At 40.8% G+C, this 21,344-nt stretch overlaps 2 protein-coding genes across 2 annotated transcripts; one reads left to right on the top strand and one right to left on the bottom strand.

The window, feature by feature from the left end:
- Window positions 1–1,291: 1,291 nt before the first annotated feature.
- Window positions 1,292–8,853, top strand: slc25a44a (solute carrier family 25 member 44a). Its single transcript, XM_085282844.1, has 4 exons — window positions 1,292–1,582; window positions 3,610–4,305; window positions 5,304–5,431; window positions 7,323–8,853. Exons 2-4 carry the CDS (start codon window positions 3,672–3,674, stop codon window positions 7,512–7,514), a joined length of 954 nt encoding a protein of 317 aa, XP_085138970.1. The 5' UTR covers window positions 1,292–1,582; window positions 3,610–3,671; the 3' UTR covers window positions 7,515–8,853.
- Window positions 8,854–9,937: 1,084 nt separating this feature from the next.
- On the bottom strand, window positions 9,938–17,639 carry skic8 (SKI8 subunit of superkiller complex). Its single transcript, XM_085282845.1, has 11 exons — window positions 17,511–17,639; window positions 17,121–17,170; window positions 16,999–17,026; window positions 16,183–16,288; window positions 14,126–14,298; window positions 13,003–13,151; window positions 12,661–12,754; window positions 11,582–11,675; window positions 11,310–11,402; window positions 10,790–10,868; window positions 9,938–10,181 (listed from the first exon to the last, which is right to left on the bottom strand). Exons 2-11 carry the CDS (start codon window positions 17,130–17,132, stop codon window positions 10,092–10,094), a joined length of 918 nt encoding a protein of 305 aa, XP_085138971.1. The 5' UTR covers window positions 17,133–17,170; window positions 17,511–17,639; the 3' UTR covers window positions 9,938–10,091.
- Between the last annotated feature and the right edge of the window lie 3,705 nt (window positions 17,640–21,344).

Below are 21,344 nucleotides of genomic sequence, written 5' to 3'. Positions count from 1 at the left end.
TATAGGGAGTGTGTGTGAGTAAGGTGTGGCTGTTTGTGCATGTTTTAACATGGTCCATAAAGTCTTTCCAAATTATTTTAAATGTATCAGGAGCATCGCATACTGTAAATATTCTAAAAGTTGAGATGCTGTTACCTGCCTCAGCCACTGATTCCAGCTCAGTAAGTCAGGGTCAGTATGAGCATACACTATAAATATTTTATGGCATCATTTTTTTAATCCCATGCATGTGCAGTTGTTAGATGTTAGACAAACTTTTATTTGATGACATGTTTATACACTATAGAAAAAAACAAAGAAACACCCAAAATATATATTACTGTGACTGTTTTACAGTGAGCTGCGATAGGTCGCACCCCCACCGATCTTAAACTGGATGATTGTTGAATAACGGTTGGATGAATCTTTTATAAGTAGTTTTTGTGTAAATTAGCACGTAATGATTCATATTGTTAATATTGTAATAATATTATTATATAATATTGTAATTGCAGTGTAAAAATTAAGGGTGAATTAGCTTATGATTGGCAGACTGCCTTAATATGTATCGACTGGGGAATTTTCATTATCTAATAGCTTACTGACATCCAAATAGTGGTTTCTAATAAAAACAAAAGTTTTAACATCCAAGGTAACACTCTAATTTTATTTCTATCTATATTCTGAAGAATTTTACCTCTTTTAAAAAGGCCCTGTCATTTGATTTGTTTAATATTTCAAGATTATCCCAACTGGGTCTTCCGTTGGACTGAGGTCATACTTATTAAACTTATTTTTCACACTGGACCAAATTAGACAACACAAACTGATACCAATATATTTAAATATATCAGTTGTGCTCTAAATTAGTATAAGGTGGGATTTGCGACGGCTTAAAACCAAGAAAAAATGTCCCATATGTCAAACATTAATTATTCAAAATGTATTTCATAGTTAGTTTATATACATGAACTAATGAGGAATTCATTTGTGCACACAGAAGCACTAATATGAGTCACTGTGACTTTAAAAAGCACAGGCCCCACGTGACAGTATAGCGCCACCGTCTCTTTCCCTGCGACCTTCAATGCGCCTCGGACTATTCAAGGATAAAGTTTTAACTGTCAGTTACAGGTGACAAATTTATTGTGCATTTATAGACTGCCACCGGTAAACACAACAAACAAACAATAAACCACGTTTATGGATTCATTTTGATTGAGTAAAAACTTCTACATTATTAAAAATTTCTCATTGGTTGTGTGTGATTTGTTGGAATTCGAACGCTTTTTTCAGGACCTAAAGGCACCATCATCGTCGTACAAGCAGGTAACTACGTAAACATACCAGCTATAGGGGTCACCTGGAAGAGCAAACAGCTCTCCGTCCCCTGATTTCTTTAGCAGAGGTTTAAGCAGATTTGTAACAACAGTTTGCGGAAGAACACAGGTCATGACCTATCACGTTTGAGGGCATTTGTTCGCAGCACTGATGGACGGAAGACATGACCCTTCTTGTAGCAGAGCAGGCCGTGAGAGTTTAAGAAAACAACTCAGGTTTGCAGCAGTGGCAACGGAAGAGGAGCTTCGTGACCGCCTGCAAGGTTAGTTGGTGTGTTTGTGGGTGATTATGTTTAATCCTTGTTTCTTTAAAAAGGACGAATTCGCACAGCATGGAATCAGTAGCGTTGTTTGCTAGCTAACAAACTGCAAGTGCACACTGCCTTTGCACGTGCTTCCGCTTTTCTCGACCAGCCTTTTTGAAGGAGTTAAAGTTCGATTAGACGTTCACACAGGGCAGTGCTGCGACTCTTGTTGTGGACGTAAGGTCGTGTTAAGTCTTAGTGTACATGGCGCAAATAGGTCTATTTAGTTTAACTACCCCCTCCCTGCTCCCCCGTCACATAACAGAAAAGCGACGTTATGTGCAGGGGCGTTCCCACGTTTTTCTTTCTAAGAGGTTGCACCAGAACAAGGGTGGGCACCATTTGTTTTTCTTAGTGTCAGACTCCTTGGATACTGTAATATATGTGATTAATTTGTGTCTTGTTGTGTTTGTTTATTTGTTTCGATTTTGTATGTGTCTGCTGAAAATTTTAGTTTAATGTGACCTGCCCAGATGATATAAATTAGTCATTTTGCCAAACATTTTTCATGTTTAAATTTTAGATTTGTTTGCTGATGTGCAACAAGTAAAGTCGATATTAAATAAACATAAAAAAAAAATAACTGTCACCTCAGAGTAATTACACTGCTGCTGTAGAGAACTCTCTCTTATGTAAGCTTCAAAAGGAGTTGAGTTTATCTATGATGAGAATTTAGGTCCCATCAAAGTTTTCAATGGAAAAAGTTGCTTCATCTTTTGTTACTGAGTGAAAGAGATTACTCTTGGTCTTATCTGACAAAATGACATTATGTTACTGCAGGTTTGAGTCTTGTTGTTGTTATTTTTTTCCTTGGATGGCATCCAAATAGGTGTGATTTACAGTGTTTTTTGTTTTCCCTTTTACACGTTATCAGCTATCACCGAAAATTCTGTGGAAAAACCTCTGCTCTGAAGCAACTACACCCCACCCCCCCACCCCCAGAGCTAGATTGTGCAATTTACACAAATTGTGTAAGACTGTGTAAATTAGAACTCATATGTAAATTGTTTTACATTTTTTTTATTTTTTTTAAATTTGTCAGAAGGTTTATTAAGCCTTCCAGTTTAAAAAGAAAAAAGAAAAAAAAGAACTCTCTGGCAATTATTTCAATGGTTCAGGCTTTGCAGGGATTAAATGACATAGTTTTGATTTACTGACATTTATGTCCTGGTGCAGAGGGTGCGCTCACTTCTTTTGTGTAACTTGCTCACTTATAATACAAAAAAGAAACTGTAGCATGCGACAATAAGATGATAGAAGAAAACTCCCAGAGCATTAAAAGTCAGCATTTTATTTTTTAAAGGAAATCACCTGTGAACTGTGAACAACCTTTTGTGGCTGAGGGGGTACTGTGTTCACCCTGCCAGTCGGGGGGCGTGAACACCCAACTTTATGAACATAATAACTCAAGAAAAAAGGATTTTAATATTATAGCTGCACGTAGTAAACATCTTGGTGGGGTTCGAATTCTGGTGACCTCAATTTCTAGGTCAAGGTCAGAGGTCAAATTTTCTGAAAATCTCGTGAACACAAAACTCAAGAAAAATGTACATAGATGCATCTGCCAGGAGGCTGAGGGGTCGCACTGGCATCTGCCAGTATTTTTATTTTGGAACTCTTCTGATTGGTTGCCTGTTGGAGGTGAAAGGTTAGAACAGCACGTCAGTGGGATAGCTGCTTACACAGCCAGAGGCACGTGGCTAAAAGTAGAATAGGTCTCCTTTTAAAGGAAAAAGTACCTGATATTCACTTGTTTGAGCTCTTCTCAGTTGATTTTCAGTGGAAGTGTATGAAACAGTCACACTAAAAGTAACGTCCCAAAATGCAGTTGCAGCTTTTGTTACTGTTTTTTTTTCACCATGAAATTGTGAGGAAATGGTTATGTTTCCTATCAGTAATCTGGGGTCTAAATTCTGAATGAACAAATACATGTGTTCTTATCTGACTGCAGGACTTGTAATGGTGAGTGGTTCTGGTTCTTGCAGGCAGGATGGTGATCAGTGCTGATCTGCAGCTTTAGTGGTGCGTCGCTGCCCAGGCCGGCACCATGCAGCAGAAAGGTGCAATCCAGATTATCGAATGGGAGGACCTGGACAAGAGGAAGTTTTACTCCCTGGGTGTCTTCATGACCTTGACCACCAGGGCCACCGTCTACCCAGCCAGCGTCATCCGCACCCGCCTTCAAGTACAGAAGGGGAAGAGCCTCTACTCAGGAACCTTCGATGCCTTCTGCAAGATTCTCCGAACGGAGGGTGTGCGTGGCCTTTATCGTGGCTTCATGGTCAATACGCTAACCCTGATCGCGGGACAGGGTTACATCACCACCTACGAGTTGGTGCGCAAGTATGTGAACCAGTACTCGCCCAGCAACACAGTGAAGTCTGTGGTGGCAGGAGGGATGGCGTCCCTGGTGGCTCAGACCATCACTGTGCCCATAGACATAGTGTCACAACATCTGATGATGCAAGGACAAGGGGAGCACCTGACACGCTTCAAGGCCAAACCCAAAGTGGGTCTTGCAACCACGAAGCACAAACTGAGTTTCGGACAGAGCCGTGACATTACGGTGCAGATATTTTCTGCCGATGGCTTCAGAGGATTTTACCGGGGCTACGTGGCATCGCTGCTCACGTACATCCCGAACAGTGCACTCTGGTGGCCTTTTTATCATTTTTATGCAGGTAGGTCACTTTTTAAGCATCATGTAAAATACTCAGTAGGGCTGCACGATTAATCGTTAGAAAATCGCGATCTCGATTCATACTTATGTGCGATCTCATTTCCAAATGACAACGATTAAAAAAAAAAAAAAGACGATGACGATTGTACCGCATTTTGATCCGGGACGTAATCTGCATGAAAACAAGCGCTCACTCTTCCTGCTCAACAAATGACAAGGGCGGAGTCTTATACCACGTGATACAGAAGCTGTGCCGTGTGATGCTAAAATTAGCAGGGAAAAAACAACGGAGAGCACGTCAGGGATGACGAGAAAGTGACAGGAGAAAATCCGTCCCGGTCAACCAACCAAACATCAATAACGGGAACCTTATACAGCGCTTCCCTATACACGTCGAACTCCCGCAGGCACAAAGAAATTACGGAGGCTATCACTTATCACCTGACCAAAGATATGGCTCCCATCAACACTGTGCAAACGAGGGATTTAGGAAAATGATCAACACCCTAGACAAACGCTACACAGTGCCGTCCCGCAACTATTTTTCTATTGTTGCACTACCTGCTCTATACACGCAGCGTCGAGCAACGGTGGAGACGGAATTTCAAGCAGTACAACATTTTGCGGCAACAACAAAACGTGAGACATTTGTTGTTTTTATGTTTATTTATTGTTTTTATGTTCAGTCTAAACTGTTACGAAGTTGATGTGCAGTTAATAAGTGCAATAAATATTTATACTGGAAAAGAAAATCGTGAGAGAATCGTGATCTCAATTCTAAGCCAAAAAATCGTGATTCTCATTTTATGCAAAATCGTGCAGCCCTAATACTCAGTATGCAAAATAAAAACGAAACCATACAAGAGAGTCAGAAGGATGTCTTCAGTGGGCCGGAAGCTGGTAATGAAGATCGCAGCTTCAACAGTTGGATCAGGAAAACCTGTGGATATGAATCACTTTGGCCTTACGCTGTTTACTTTGTATCTTTTGTGTTCTCAGAGCAGTTATCCCTATTAGCACCAAGTGAGTGCCCCCACCTGATTCTGCAGGCTGTTGCAGGACCGATGGCAGCAGTAACTGCCTCTACTATCACCAACCCCATGGATGTTGTTCGAGCAAGAGTCCAGGTAAACTCAGATAACCCACAGCTGTGCGTGACACTAAAGCTAAAAGCTGTTTCACAGGTCCTCTGCATCCATGAGCTTTTCAAGACATTACCTCCCAGAGCTGTATGCGAGAACACAAATATGCATTTAAGTGTGATCCAAATAAAATGGATTTCATGCTGCCAGCTCATTAGTGCATGGTAATGCCTGAGGCTATGTGGAAATGGTGCACAGTGAGTGTAAGATAAGATAAGATAAGATAACCTTTATTAGTCCTACACGTGGGAAATTTGTTTTGTCACAGCAGGAAGTGGACAGTGCAAAAGTTATGACGCAAAAATTAGAATACAATAAGAATAAATACAGTACACAACTGTACAGAATAGAATAAAATAAAATACTATATACAGTAGAATAAAATAAAATAAATATACAATAAGATAAAAATAGAATACAAATACAAATACTATATACAACTGAGTAAAAATACAACGATGACAGAAAGGATTATTGCACTTAGTATTATTGCACATGTATGGATGTGTGTGCTTGATCAGTTAAAGTCTTTATTATGGAGTCTGACAGCAGTGGGGAGGAAAGACCTGCGAAATCTCTCCGTCCCACACCGTGGGTGCCGCAGTCTCCCACTGAAGGAGCTGCTCAGTGCTGTCACAGTCTGCTGCATGGGGTGGGAGACGTTGTCCATCAGGGATGACAGCTTAGCCGCCGTTCTCCTGTCACTCACCACCTCCACTGGGTCCAGAGGGCATCCTAGAACAGAGCTGGCCCTTCGGATCACCCTGTTCAGTCTCTTCCTGTCCCCAGCAGAGATGCTGCCGCCCCAGCAGACCACACCATAAAAGATAGCAGAAGCCACCACAGAGTCATAGAATTTCTTCAGGAGTGGGCCCTCCACTCCAAACGACCTGAGTCTCCGCAGCAGGTACAGCCTGCTCTGCCCTTTCCTGTAGAGGGCGTCTGAGTTATGAGTCCAGTCAGGTCTATTGTTCAGATGAACACCAAGGTACCTGTAGCTGTCCACAGCCTCAATGTCCATACCCTGGATGTTCAGTGGTTGCAGTGGAGAATGCTTGTGCCTGCGGAAGTCTACCACCAGCTCCTTGGTTTTACTGGCGTTGATCTGGAGGTAGTTCAGCTGGCACCAGTCCACAAAGTCTTGGGTCAGACCTCTGTACTCCTTGTCGTCCCCATCAGTGATGAGGCCGACTATTGCAGAGTCATCAGAGAACTTCTGCAGGAAGCACTGGGTGGAATTGTGGGAGAAGTCTGCAGTGTAGATGGTGAAGAGGAACGGAGCCAGAACCGTTCCCTGTGGGGCCCCCGTACTGCAGACGACCCTGTCCGACACACAGTGTGTGACCAAACTGAGTTTTTCTAGTAGTGAGAGAAGAAGAAGTATGATAAATATGTAACCAGAATCCTTTATTTTTCTCTACTAAATGCTACAAAGACTAGTAAACATTATGGGGTGACTGGTTGAGTGTTCAATGTGGACCAGACTAACATAAAGATTTTGTGTGACACATTTTTGTCACCTCACTAGGAGGTATCCAGGAGGCATCCTTAGGCTTACTAGTTAATGCCCAAACCACCTCGACTGGCTTCTTTTAATATGAAGGAGCAGAAGCTCTACTCTGAGACAAAATCTGTGAAATTTCTTTGCATCTTGTTTCAAAGTTTTCTCCAGAAAGTTGTTAAAGCATGTTCCTCTGTATAGTCTGGGAGTCTGTGAGCTCCTGTACTGATAAATCAGTAATGCTGACACAGTCCATACTGCAGCAGCAAGCATAAATTAGGCATTAATAATGTTTTGTTGTTGTTTTGGTGAGTTTAAACCTCACGATAAGTTTTATTTGCACTTAGCAAAGGTGATGTGTCCTGTCTGTTTAAGGTGGAGGGACGAACGTCTGTTATTGGGACATTCAAGCAGCTGCTGGTGGAGGAGGGGGCGTACGGGCTGACCAAGGGGCTGTCTGCCCGCGTCATTTCCTCCACGCCCACGTCAGTGCTCATTGTGGTCGGATACGAGACTCTGAAGAGACTGAGCCTGCGAGCTGACCTGATTGAGTCCAGACACTGGTGATAACAGACGGGAGGGACGCAGGTCTGCCTCACAGCAGCCAACAGCTCAGAGATTTCAACAGGCGCCACATGGAGCAGCGTCATTTTAAAAGCGCACGTGTCGATGTTTGTCTGTAGGTATGCCAGGGAACTACAGCTTTTCTTATCTTGTCTTTTTTTCTGTTTGCTGCTGTGGAATCTAAAGTTAAGAGTGAAACCAATATTTCTGCCAAAACTAAACTCTCTTTTTCAAAAAGGAAATCATGGTTACTTTTAGAAAATCCACTGAAATGTAAAAATGCTACATTCGATTGCTCCTATATGGCCCGTTTTTGTTTTTTATGATTATATATGCAGAAAAATCAGGGTTTTTACTTGTTCCTTAGCTGGAGTATGTTGGCTGAATTCATATTTTAAAACTGAGCTGCTCAACAAAACAAATATATTTCTGCAGGGGGATTTCAGTGTGCCAAAGTCTGGAGACAAATGGCCTAGTTTCTCTACTAAAAAGCGTAAGAGAGCTTGTAACCAGAGCGCATTCCAGTGACAACAACAGTGTAAAGGATCTCTCCGGAGTTTAAGCCTAAATAACATGCAAATGTCATTAGATTATACACAAGAGTGGAAATTCAAGCTAGAATTCCCAAACTATAATGTGCTCAGTGTTCTGTTACAGTTATATTTATGTCTAGAGGTCCTTGTGAAACCTGGCCTATTATAATTATGTGCAGCTTACTTTTAACTCCTTTCAGTAAGCTGACATTTGGTCTGTGGAGTCAGTCATGCAGGTTTCATTGTGAATTTTATGCGTGTTTATGTTGATTGGGCCAATCAGGAAGGTGAAAAGAGTTTCTGCTTCTTTTGGTTTCTTGTAGGTTGACTCAAAAGTGAGTGTGAGGAGAGCTTTAGACCAACATTAGACCAACATGTCTAAGCATTTCACTGCATATCGTACTGTGTATGACTGTGTACGTGACAAATAAAATTTGAATTTTGAAATTTGAATTTGACATTAGAGATGGAAATCTGGTAGTTTCTTTGTGGTAATCCTGTATGCGATTTATACGGAACAAATCTGCTGCTGTTCAGTTACAGAAGGTGGTATTTTGCTGTTGGGTAAATGAGAGCAGTCAGTAAAGGCATTGGCACCACACCAGCAAACAAAAACTAAACTATGTAAATGCCTTCAGAGTTCACGGGTCATTTAATGAGTGTGAGGTAAGCTGTGATGCTCCGGTTAAAGCTGCAATGTTTTGAATTGACTTAACTACTGCCCAAAAAACTCCACATCTCAGCGACACCTGATACTGTGTACCCTTATCTTATTTTTTCTTTAAATAAACTCTTTCAGCATTTGCAAACATTGTTTTTCAGTGTAAATATGGTGTTCCTGTGAATAAGTGGACTCAACATGTCCTTCAGTATCACAAAAGCACATAAAGTGGATTTTTACCTGTATGGAAGATATTTACCTTCTACCTGCCAAATATGAATAGTAAAAAAAAAAACAAAAACTGAGTACCTGTGGACATTTGGTGAAAAGTAATAAAGGACTTGGATTCACCGGAGTGGCTGGTGAGGCTCAGTGTTGTTTTGTGGTTGTAGTACACAATTCCTCCCACTAGAGGGTGCTTTATAACCTCCTGTCGGCTTGCAATCCAAACGTGTTTTTTTGCCTTTTGCCAGAAGGTTCTGTGACGTCAGACCTGCAGGATAAAGGATCAAGATGAATGATGAATAGTGGTCCATGAAGCATAGAGTTCATCCACCAATTTCAGTGAGCAACCAGCAGCAGAACTGGGGAGCTGACAAAAGTCTGTCACTTTGGTAGTTTAACAAAAGCAACGATTTTGACATGAAGCTGCCAAACTCACTGAGCAATGAGTAAATTTCCACACATGAATAATGGAATTGAATGAATGAAAAAAGTTTTATTTCATCATAAAGAGTAGAATTTTATCTATATATACACTATTTTAAGTAAAGGATATCTAAAAGGTGGCTGTAGCTCTGGGTGAGAAAACAGAAGCTGTTTGGGAGCTAATACTCATTACTTACTGAATACAACAATTTTGTACATTTTTAGTCAAAAAGAACAATAAAAGCAGGTTATTCTTTAGGTATATCGTGATATACAAGTCCTTACTGAACTGACCGTGCAGTGTTGCAGTTGGTTTCAAATGCCCTGAGATGATGAAAGAAGAAAATGCTCAGCTCAAGGCTTCACAACTGGATTTGACTAACAAATAAGGTGACCTCGTCTTTTATGTATAATCTATCGATGGATTGTTTAAGGTCATCAGTTGCGCTGTTAACGCCTATTTTCTGTTTCAAAATTCTGGTTTCATATATGAATAAAAATATCACATCAAATCGGACACTGCCATGAAACTGATTCATGACAGAGAGCGCTCCGTTCTGAAAGAAATGCGATGAACGCCAAAATACAAAAACAACCCTTTTATTTGACCGCACTCGGCCGGTGCAAAACAGTCCATCACATTTACAGCTTTAATCTCTCCCTCCCTTCATTATCAATTTCTATAAGTGATTTGAGTTGACAGCTGTGGAGGTCCTCTCTCAGCCTGGATGTGTCTCGTCACATGGGACAGTCGTAGATGTGGATGGCACGGTCGTCCCCAGCTGAGATGATCTTTGAGCCGGTGCTGTTGTACTTTACACTCCACACCTGTGGAGAGGAGGATTGATCAAAACGGGCAGCTCTGAGCACCTTCACTGCATATGTATGACAACGCACACCACAACAGCCCTGTATACTGTACTATAATTTAACACTACTTCAGTATTTCTAACTGTTTTTTAGCTGAAGTGCATGTGTGTGTACGCAAGCTTTAAAAATATCTAAAAAATGCAGTCTGACCCTAACTGAGCAGTGCAGAAGGCAGAAATGAATCCGAAGAGAGCAAACAGATTAAAAAGACCAATGTCTAAACAGAGAACAAAGTAAAGCTGAGCAGTTAATTGGCTGCAAACTGTCCCTGTAGATTTTCTGGTTTTGCCGTCACAAAAACAATAATGGCAGCTGCCTCTGATGTCGTCCCTGAGGACACGTGCTATTTTATTAAAGGCTTTGTTGGAAAACAGATCAAACTGCCCACAGGCATCAACCAGAGATCTAATGACAGCCAGGCTTATTGGTTTTCCACTCAGCTCAACCATCAGACAGAGGTCACGTGACGGGCCGCTGGATGACACCAGGCATATTGATTTAACTGACAGTAACAGGATTTTATTACTTTGAATTTGATTGTTAACACGTTAAAAACGCAGAGTCACCTGGTCTTGATGGTCGAAGAATGTGTTGATGCATGCTCTGGAGCCGGCGTCCCACACCTTCACACTCTTGTCAGACGAGCTGAAAAGGGGGGCAGAAATTAGAAGATCTTACAGATTTTATCTTGGCCAGCTCAGTTTGACTCAGCATTGTGGAAACTGAAAAACAGCTTTCACTGACTAAAGTTTCACACGAGGAGAGCAAAGCATGAGAAAGCAGAATGAGGAAACGGACTTTGAAATCCCTGACATACAACTGATGAGGGTGGATCTGCCATTATATTCAAACACATGCACAACAGCATCGTGTTTCAAGTCTCTTTCCTGAATAGTATCGTCACTTTATTTATCCTGTGTGAACATGAAGCAGAAAATATTGACCTGGAGGCAGAACTTCTAAATCACACGATGTCTCCAAGTAATAACAGATGTGATTTTTCCATGTGTTTTATTACAAAGTGCAGCTTTTAACTATCAGGATATAAACTAGCACTGTGCTACCATCTGAGGAGCTTCATGTTACCTTGAGACAAAATGAGTGTCATCAGGAGAGAAGGCGACACTGAGAACCCAGGACCCGTGGCCGCTTAGTGTGCCGGCCAAGTTGGCGTGTTGCCTGTGAAGTGATTCCAGCAAAGTTAATTAAGCAAACAGAATGCATTGTAATCTTTATTATACCATAACTTTGCTGTTTAATAGTAGCGCTAGCTTTAACTCCATGTCCTTCAGGATCAATGAACTCATATATCATCTACAGAGTTAAAGCTGCTGTCTGGAAGAAGCTCCCAAACCCACACGTCATATATTTTGATGTAGCCGTCGTCTGAAGCTGTCACCAGGAGCTGGGAGTCCGGGGAGAACGTGAGGGATCTGATGGGCATGGCATGACCTGCGGAGACGGTAAACACTCTGTAAGAGTTCTCACACATGTTGGTGATCTTTGTGACATACATTTAAAAACTTTGAAGCCCTTTTTATTCTTAAGACTATGCTGTCTGCATTTCCTTCACTGTTTAGCCACAATTTAAAAAAATATTTAATCATGTTTAGCTTTTAAATTTTAAACTGTGTTTACTTATTTATCATCCAGAGAGAACAGAAAATTCCTTGTGCCAGCGTTTCTATATGAGATATCCTGCTTTCCTGTGTTTTCTATCATTGTTTTAAGTGCTGACAATCAACAAAGCCAAACTGAATATTAATTTCGTTCACTGGTTGGCTTCCTGGCATTGACCTCGCTTATAATGCTGCTTTTAGTCCACAAATTTTAAATATGGCTGAGGTCGGGGCTTTGGGAAGACCAATCCAGAGGCTTAATGTTAGCCTGCTTTATCCATCCCAAAACCAGTACTGATGTGTGTTTGGGATCATTGTGCTGTTGGAACACTCAGTTGTGTCCAACTTTTGACCGTACAGATGTTAAATTGAGATGTAAATTAATAATTTGGAGGTATTCCTCCTCCTCATTTATTATTCCATCCACTTTGTGCAATGTACCAGTGCCACTGTCAGCAAAACAGCCCCAGAGCATGATGCCACCACTGCCATGCTTTGAAAGAAAGCAACTGGGACATATATAGCCTCACTGTCCCTGCTATAAATTAGGCCCATACCTGTGAGGTCTAAGTACCCCTAACCCTAATGCAGTAGGAATATGTCATTTCTGGCTTCTGAAACTTGTTTTGCAATTTCTTAGCAATAAAAGGGCCAAACAGGAAAGTAAATCAATAAATAAACACTTATTTTTCACCAGATAACCTGACTAGTGTTAGTCATCATAATCGATGATGACTCACAGAGTTCATCCAAAATGAGTAATGAAATGAAAATAATTGGTTGTTACTTTTAAAATGAATTCTGATGACTGAACCAACCTTCCAACGTGTGGAGTAGCTTTCCAGTGGCGATGTCAAAGATGTTAATGATTCCATCGATAGCTCCGCTGGCCAGATACTTGCCATCTGGGCTCTGAGAAGCAAGGACCAGTAAACTGATTACTTTATATGTAACAACTGTAGCGAAATGAGACTGGATCACATTTAACCTTTGGCCCTGGAAAGAATGAGTTAAGAGGTAAAACAAAGGGATACACTGTGGTGAATGAGCAAATCAAGATGAGTTACTGGAAGACTAAAGCGGTGACATCTCGTCCCTCAGAGACTGAGCTTGACAAAACACCACCGAGCTGACCAAAACCAGAATTTACAGCTCCTTACATAAGCTATGCTCAGGATGAATTTTCCTCGCGTGTCCAAAGAATATTCCTTCTTTCCGCTGTCTACACCAAAGATGTTGACCTTGCCAAGATGGCTTCCTGTGGCAATGTACTTGGAGTCTGGTGAGAAGGCCACAGTCCATGCATCCACTACAGAGGAGAGCAAAGAAAGATTAAAACCAAAAAAAAATGCTTAAATCTGGACATCACCACAATCTTTGTTTGCCATTTCCACAAATGAACTATAACCCTGATTTTTTCACACATCATCAAAGTGAAAATACAAAAGCAGCAGATCAAACATTAGCCTGGCAAAGTGCATCTTAATGTGTGCTACACTGTTAACCCAGGAACTAAGATTATACAGAGTATTCCCAAACTGCAAATGTGGTCAAACTATTTCCTGCTCCAGAGCTACGTGTGAGAAAAGCTGCCCAAAGCTTTATCAAACCTTTGATAAAGGGAGAACTTTATCAAAGTCATGGAGGAAGAACCAATTAAGTGTTGGCGCCTGGATTACTTTTATTAAAATGATATGGGAAAAAGCTCTAAGAGTACTCTTGCAGTTTCTAAACCTTCACACTATCTGTACAGGACCTGAATGGATGCGTGCATCGAGGGAGCTGGAGGCAGCGATGGCCCCGTTGTGTCACAGGTTCAGGTGTTTTCACAAGTCTACTTTTAACCAAACGAGCGCTTTGTTCACTAATGTAAAGATCATTAAAGAATCCGATCAATATAACATCAATTCATAAAAATAGCAAGGAAACAAAGAGTTAGAACAGTGAAATTAATTGTCTTAAGGAGGGAATAAAGAAAAAGTCTGCAATAGAACCGCCTGCTGAGTGAAAGAGAGTGTCACTAATGTAAAGTGACATGAAGAACAGCTGGGCTGAAGATACACAACCGAGCGGACATTTCTGGGTGTAAGTGTTCCTGGAAGGTGAGTGTACAAAAAAAATTAAACAAACATGTATAGACTGCACAGCAGAGCAGGCAAGCTACCATCCTCTGCACGTTTGTTGAATACAAACTGGGCAACGGTTTGCTCTGTAGTGACCTCACTTAAGTGCCAAGTGGTAAAAAAGGCAGCAGCAAACAAAGTGTGTGAGGTCAGGTCTTACCTGGCCCAGCGTCCATCGACTTTATCTGTTTCCCGGACTCGAGGTCCCAGAGACGGATGTGTGCGTCGAGGGAGCTGGAGGCAGCGATGGCCCCATTGTGACTGATGTCTACTGACACCACCCCCAGCTGGTGGCCCTCCAGCGTCCACTGCAGCTCCAGCTTCTCATCTGACCTGCACGGACAGCACGACACTGAGATTATTTGCAGAAGTGGGAAGTAATGGAGTGAAAATACTCCATTACTGTACTTAAGTACAGTTTTCAGGTATCTGTACTTTACTTGAGTAGAGTACTTTTTTCTGACTACTTTTTACTTTTACTCCCCACATTTTTAAACAAATATCTGTACTTTCTACTCCTTACACTTTCAAAACAGGCTCATTAGCTTTACTTTAACAAATCTGAAGTTAGTAATTATTTCACGTCACTGCGGGCCTTCATAAATCAAATTTGAGACTAATTAGTGACACATGACAGGCAGTTCTGTTTGTGTCTTAATCACCAGGAGATGTTGCATAAAAAGAGATGACATGTGCCAAAGTCAGGGGTTAAGTGGGTGGTGGGTTTTTTTTGGCACAACACCAAAACTTCAGGTGTCCATAAGTGTGTGGTTGGGGTAATTCGGCATCTAGCTAGCCCTACAGAAGAGGAGCATAAAGGGACTGACTTTCTTTTAAGTGTCAGGTAATTTCAAATGCAGCGTTTCTATCAGCTCAACAAAAATCAGCAAACACACAAACTGTTTGTGTGCAGTTTCTCTCACAGTGTGTTGCAGCTCAAGGTCCAGCTGCTGTACTTCACAGGGACTGAATGAGAGCTAACTTCACTCAGAGATGGAGAAAATAAGAAAGACAAGACAGGAGAGGAAGAAGAGAGGTCAGATTTAAATGTAAGGGCTGCTCATTTAAAGCTTAAGATCTTGTGCTTTTAAATCACTTTTTGAGTCTGCACATGTGACATCATGTTTTTTCATATTGTGAAATGTGCTGCAAAACAAACTGAAGTAGACTAACTGTGCTATTTAAAGGTTGCATGAAAATCTTCTGCAGGTTAATGCAGGATAAACAGGTCTGTGTGCTGTACAGTGACGATTTAAAGTGTGTGTCTGGTGCACAGTGGCTTTGGTTTCATGGTGACCTTATGTATATCTCTGCTACAAAGGGCAGTAGAGATTAATCTGAAGTTAAACTGACGATGCTGAGACTCCTTCACTGAATTCTACCTTCATACCAACTTTAAACAGTCTAATGTAAAGACAGTAAACGGTGTTGTGTCAGTGTAGAGGATGGAAATCAGCCAGGAAAACTCTTGAAACATCTGCTGACATCTTGTTGAACTCAGCTGTGTACAGCCACAAACAGCAGTAAACCACAGAGGACTAATAGCACAGATCAGCTGATCACAGCCTGTACACTAAGAAAATCTACTGGAGTTTTCAACAGAAATTATTTTGAGTTGTGATTCTTTCTTTAGGGTTCCTCCACCTGCTAAAACCCCACTTTAACCCCTGACTGTGCTAATTTGCCTGTTTAGAGGCAAAGTCACCCTCTACAAAGCAGCAACAGAAAACAGAGCTATTTTGTTTTTAAACTTCCTTCTTTTTCTTCTATTTCAAACTGAGCACAATTAGAATTAAAAATCATGCTAAAGTTTGTATTCCCATCTTCTAATATTTTATTATTACATTAATAGAGTACAAGGCTCACTTAGCTTTGCATAAAAATATGTGGTAGAAACATCCGCCAAAGAGCAACTTTTTACTTTGTTACTTTGAAAGAAGAAAAGAAGAAATTGAATCAGTACTTCAACCTTTCCTGGAGTCTTGTGTAACACAAATATCTTAAGTACAGAATGTCTCTACTTTTTCCACCTCTGATTATTAGATCATGTCAAGTCAAATAAACTCCAGAGAAGCTCTTAAAGTGATGAGCAGAAAAAGTGAATTTAAGCAAACTGGAAACTGGCTTTTAAATGTCTTCTGATTTTTGTTTTTTTTAAAGGTTAGTACAGTGTTTTACGTGTGATCAGCAATAGTATCGTCCAAATAAAATGCATACCATTTCCAGACTTTCACCATGTCATCGAGTGAGCCTGTGACGATGGTTTCTGAGCCGTCTGCTTCACTTTTACCCCACGCTGCTGTCCAGATGGCATCATCGTGTGCTGAGAGGATACAAATGCAGAAAAAATTAAATAAATGTGAACAAAGGGGTGCTTTATCACGGTGACAACACGTTACATGTGCGTGTGTCAGGGAGAGTGACTGCAATCACTCTTAGAGAGATTGTTGAAGAATTGCAAATAGCTGGGACCTGGTTTATCAATTCAGACAGACTCCCAGCATGTTGCCATCAGTCTGAATGAGTCTTTGTCAATATGCACAACTCGAGGGAGTGGTATTCTGTTCCTATATAACAGGAAGGTTGCCAAATGTGAATTTCTATCTATACAGAAAGCAACAGATGTGTAATTTTCCTTATTTATCACAGTTAATCATTGTAATATAAGAAACTGATTGCATGCAATTACCAACATGATCCCATTGAACCATTCCGCAGATATTCAATTCAATATTATTTACATAGTGCTCAATCACAACAGCAGCTTAGCATTGTAAGATGGAGACAATAATAAGATCCCAGACTGCTGCAGAATGACTGTCTTCTGGCAAAATTTATGTAAGATTTTAGTGACATTGTTGGTAGGCTTGACAATCTCATTTTCATGACACGACTATATCCTATTGGATAAAACAGACAATTTTCAGTTTAAAAAACGTGATAAAGACTGCAACACTGTCAAGAAAGAAAAAAAAAAACACTCGTTCTTATATTATAACTCATAACGTAGTGGGACCCAGCATGTTTACTCACCGTGTTCTTGCTTGAACAAAATGCTGTACTGAAATCAAAACACAAATTTAGAGTTACTCTAATTGCGGAGAAAAACAACAAGAAAACATCAAAGTATGAGGCTGGTTGTATTTACTGCTTACTTGAGTGCTCATTGTTTTGGTCCTGGATATCCAGTTACACTCACTTCAACCTAAGATTAAATAAGAGTCAGTGGCAGCAACCCAAAATAACTTCTGAAATAATGGACTCTGGCAATGAATTTAACCTCCAACGCACACACTGGACGCCGGGATAGTCGAAAATTAAAGTCCTACTACTTTAACCCAACTCTGAAGACCCAGAAAAACGAACTTAGTGAGGAAAAACTGATGCTAACGCCTGTTAGCTCTGTCTACCAGCGGTTACTGTATCACTGCGGCTTAACGATGCGATGAAATGCAGCTTCCTGTCAGCTACAGCTGAGTAAACTGAGCTAAATGTGCTAATTGTGTGAACCTGCTAACTGCGGCAATATAAGCGATAATACGTACCTCAGAAATCCCTTATACAATGTTTTATTAAATTTTAGAGGCTAGGAGAGCTACATGTGAGACGCCATAATAACATTTGATGTAACTTCCGCTTTCAGCCGACTTCTTCTTCTGCATCATTTCCCCCCCCCAAACTTTTTTCTACCTTAAGAGCTCGCTATCGCCGCTAGCGGAGAAGAAGTTCATACAATTAAAAAACTGTGGGTATTATTTTCATATTGAATACGAATTTCAACGCAAAGGAGATTTATATTTTAAAATTTGCACAATAATAGGTCATTTGTGGTCATAGGATAACATTTTTTTTCAGTCAGACAGAAAAATTGATACTCTAAATCTGATTTGTGACTTTGTATCCAGTTTTTCATTTCCTGGTAAAAACTGAAATTAAAGTTAATTTAAATAGTGTTTGCAGTAAAACAAACAAAAACAAAAAAACCCTTAAGAGTGGTGAGACCTGCTTACAATAATGTGGCTTTGCATGTAAGTTGTAGAAGATGTCAGATTTGCATTGGGATCGCAAGGACGATATTAGAAATGAGCACATCAAATAGTTCAGGTTGGAGACAAAATTAGAGAGGCAAAGCTCAGATAATTTGGAAATGTGCAGACAAAGGAAAGTGGATATATTCGGCAAAGGATGTTTTTTTCTTGAATAAACTCAGACTGTACCTATAGGATGTAGCAGCTCTGATATCAAGTCCTTTTTTGAATTCTTTACTTGAGCATTTTAGCAATTGCCATATTAGTCCTGATTTATCTGTCTTTTTGCACACTAATGGGGACCATAATGGACTAAAGGAACAACATGTTTTATTCAGTAAGACTCTAATTTGGTAATGGAGCCCATTGGAAAAGCTGTTTAAGAGGTCATAGGTCACAGGAGTAGTAGGTTTGTTTCCCAGTAAACTTCTATGAACTCCTTCTGAAATCACAAGAGTCACCCCTAGTGGCTATTATAAAGGATGCAGGTTTAAAGCTCTTCTGCACTGGTTTCAGTTTTCAGACAGAGGATATTTCCATCTTTAATGTACAGTTAAGTGTGGGCTCCTATAAGGTTCATGTATGAATAAATGACAACATGGTAAAATACAAATGTAATGATATAATGTTATAACTTACTTTTCACTAATGCAGAAAAAGTAAATTAAAAATCTCTTTGCCAGTCACAGTTGCTTCATTGTTTGTTTAAAATGTTGGACATTTGTGACGATGACAACTGGAAACACAGACATAGACTTATAGGACAGTCTCTTATTGTAGGGGGGCTTCATCATACATGCAGAAGAAGGGGAAAGCAAACATCGGCAAATAGGAATCCGTGCCTCCAGTATTAAACCTGAAACACGCTGCATACAGTACAACGTGTGGACCTGGATTCTTTTCTCTCAGCCTCGACTGGAACGCACGCATGTATTTTTCTTCAGGCACTTGATGCAGCAACAATAATGATGCAGCTATTTTCAGCATAGATGAGTTTCAGGGAAGTAATAATGGCAGGTAATGAACCTGTTGTTGTGGCAATGGCTGCATGCGGCGTACTGGAAGGAGGACAGCGATGTTGTCATTATGTTTGACATGACAAAACGAAGCACTGTAAGAGCAGAGCAGCATTGAATTGAATTTACTATTAACCCTGTTTGTAGATCAGATCAAGATTTTCTTAGATGAAGACAGGAGTTTCTATTTTAGTCTCGAAGAAAGAACAAACTGCTATTAATTCTTGTGGACTGAAAACTGAGAATAAAATTAGTGGCATTTACATTTAAAAAGAGATCAAGTCTGACAACAAACATCCATGAATACATCAGCAAGATGGCCCCAACCAACCGCACGCTCAGTGAATACCTCAGGCAGCAGAAACCCAAGAAAGAGGAGGAAGAGGAGGAACCATGATGGAAGGACAGGCCCCTGCACAGTATGCACCACCAGCAGATAGAGGAACTGCCTGACATCCAGAAGTCCTATTAGTGGCTAACAAAGCTGGACTGAAAGACAGTGCAGAGGCACTAATCATGGCAGCACAGAAACAAAATGGGAGACGCCTCCTAGGGTAGTCGAGAATGACTGAGCGAAGATCCTGTGGGACTTCCAGATACAGACGAACAAAATGGTGATGGCTAACCAACCAGACATAGTAGTGGTAGACAAACAGAAGAAGACAGCCATAATGATAGACGTAGCAATACCGAATGACAGCAACATCAGCAAGAAGAGAAGCTGGAGAAATACCAAGGGCTCAGAGAAGAACTCGAGAAGATGTGGAGAGTGAAGGTAACGGTGGTCCCAGTGGTAACCGGAGCACTAGATGTGGTGACACCCAAATAGGCGAGTGGTTCCAGCAGATCCCAGGAACAACATCTGAGATCTCTGTCTACAAGAGTGCAGTCCCAGGAACAGCTAAGATACTGCACAGGACCCTCAAGCTCAGGTCCTCTACCGGAAGCCTGGGAACCTGAGGGATAGACCACCTGCAGGGGCTAGAGTGGATTTTTTTGTATATGTATATATAGATTATATATCCTGGAGGGGTCGTGTAAAACTGTTTTATCAGAGTATCTGCATCTTACCAGGACACATTTAGAGACCACCAAGTCCCAAACAAGAGGGTTAGAGGGACTGTGGTGCCACAGGTTGCTGGTTTATGAATTGGACAGCTATGGCTGACGTCTTGTCTGGACTGCACTTTGTTATGAAGCGCCTTGAGGCGACTTTTGTTGTGATTTGGCGCTATATAAATAAAATTGAATTGAATTGAATTGAATTATCATTAACTTTTTTTTTAAATTCCTGCTTTCGTCCTTTGGTAAGGTTTAGGGACTAAACACTGCTTAGCAGTTTGTAGGGACATGATAAGGCTGTGCTGCGTCAGAGGACCTTTTCCAGGGTAAATAACAATAACATGCATCCACCACATGAGTGCTGGTTTGTAAATGGCACAAATACGTGACTTCCAGCAAGTCGACAGAGGTGTGCATGGGACCGCTGTATCTTTCACATTAACTTTTTACTTTTGCTCTTTGGTTAGGTTTAGACAACAAAACTAATTGGTACATGATCTCATGCTGTCCCTTTCAGACACTGAGGGGTCTATGAAAGGACCACTCGTGACTCAGCTGATCATTAACACAAATATGTAATCAGCCAATCACATGAGAGCAACTGAGTGCATTTAGGTGTGTTGGCATGGTCAAGACGACCTGCTGAAGTTCAAACTGAGCATCAGAATGGGAAGAAAGAAGATTTAGGTGACTTGAAATATGGCATGGCTGTTGGTGATATATGGACAGGTCTGAGTTTTGCAAAACCTCCAATCGACTGGTGTTTTCCCACATAAGCACCTCTAGAAAAGGATCTGGAACAGGGAAATATCCAGTGAGCAATGTGTCAGTTGCATCGGAGAAAATGCTTCGTTGATGTCAGAGGTATAAGGAGAATAGCAAGACACCTTTGAGTCTTTCTCAACAATCACTTGTTAACAGCAAAGTATTTTTACAGTCAGAATATTTTTATCCACTAGCAACAATTTATATGGGCTCACCAAAAATGCCCAGCAGACGATTGGAGAAATGTTGAGAGTGGATGTCTGCTGAATTTTTCTTGGTTCCTTGTTGAACCTGTGCCATGGAAGAATTTAACGTTTTAAAGGCAATCACAAGGTGTTACTAATGAAGTGGCGGGTCGGTATACATACATGCATGAAAATGGGACACAGTCACATCCTGACCAAAATTTTGTATATGATTGGCTGAGAGAGAGACTTGCATTTATGCGGGCAGCATTTGCCTGGGAAGCATATTACAGCCTTTTGGCCTTTCATGATCCAGCACTCTC

This window comes from Mchenga conophoros, linkage group LG7 (genome assembly GCF_057382185.1).
Source record: "Mchenga conophoros isolate Kocher_MC1m ecotype Shallow Benthic linkage group LG7, M_conophoros_male_GT1.1, whole genome shotgun sequence".
NCBI classification, from domain to species: domain Eukaryota; kingdom Metazoa; phylum Chordata; class Actinopteri; order Cichliformes; family Cichlidae; genus Mchenga; species Mchenga conophoros.
This window is presented reverse-complemented; position numbering and strand designations above follow the sequence as displayed.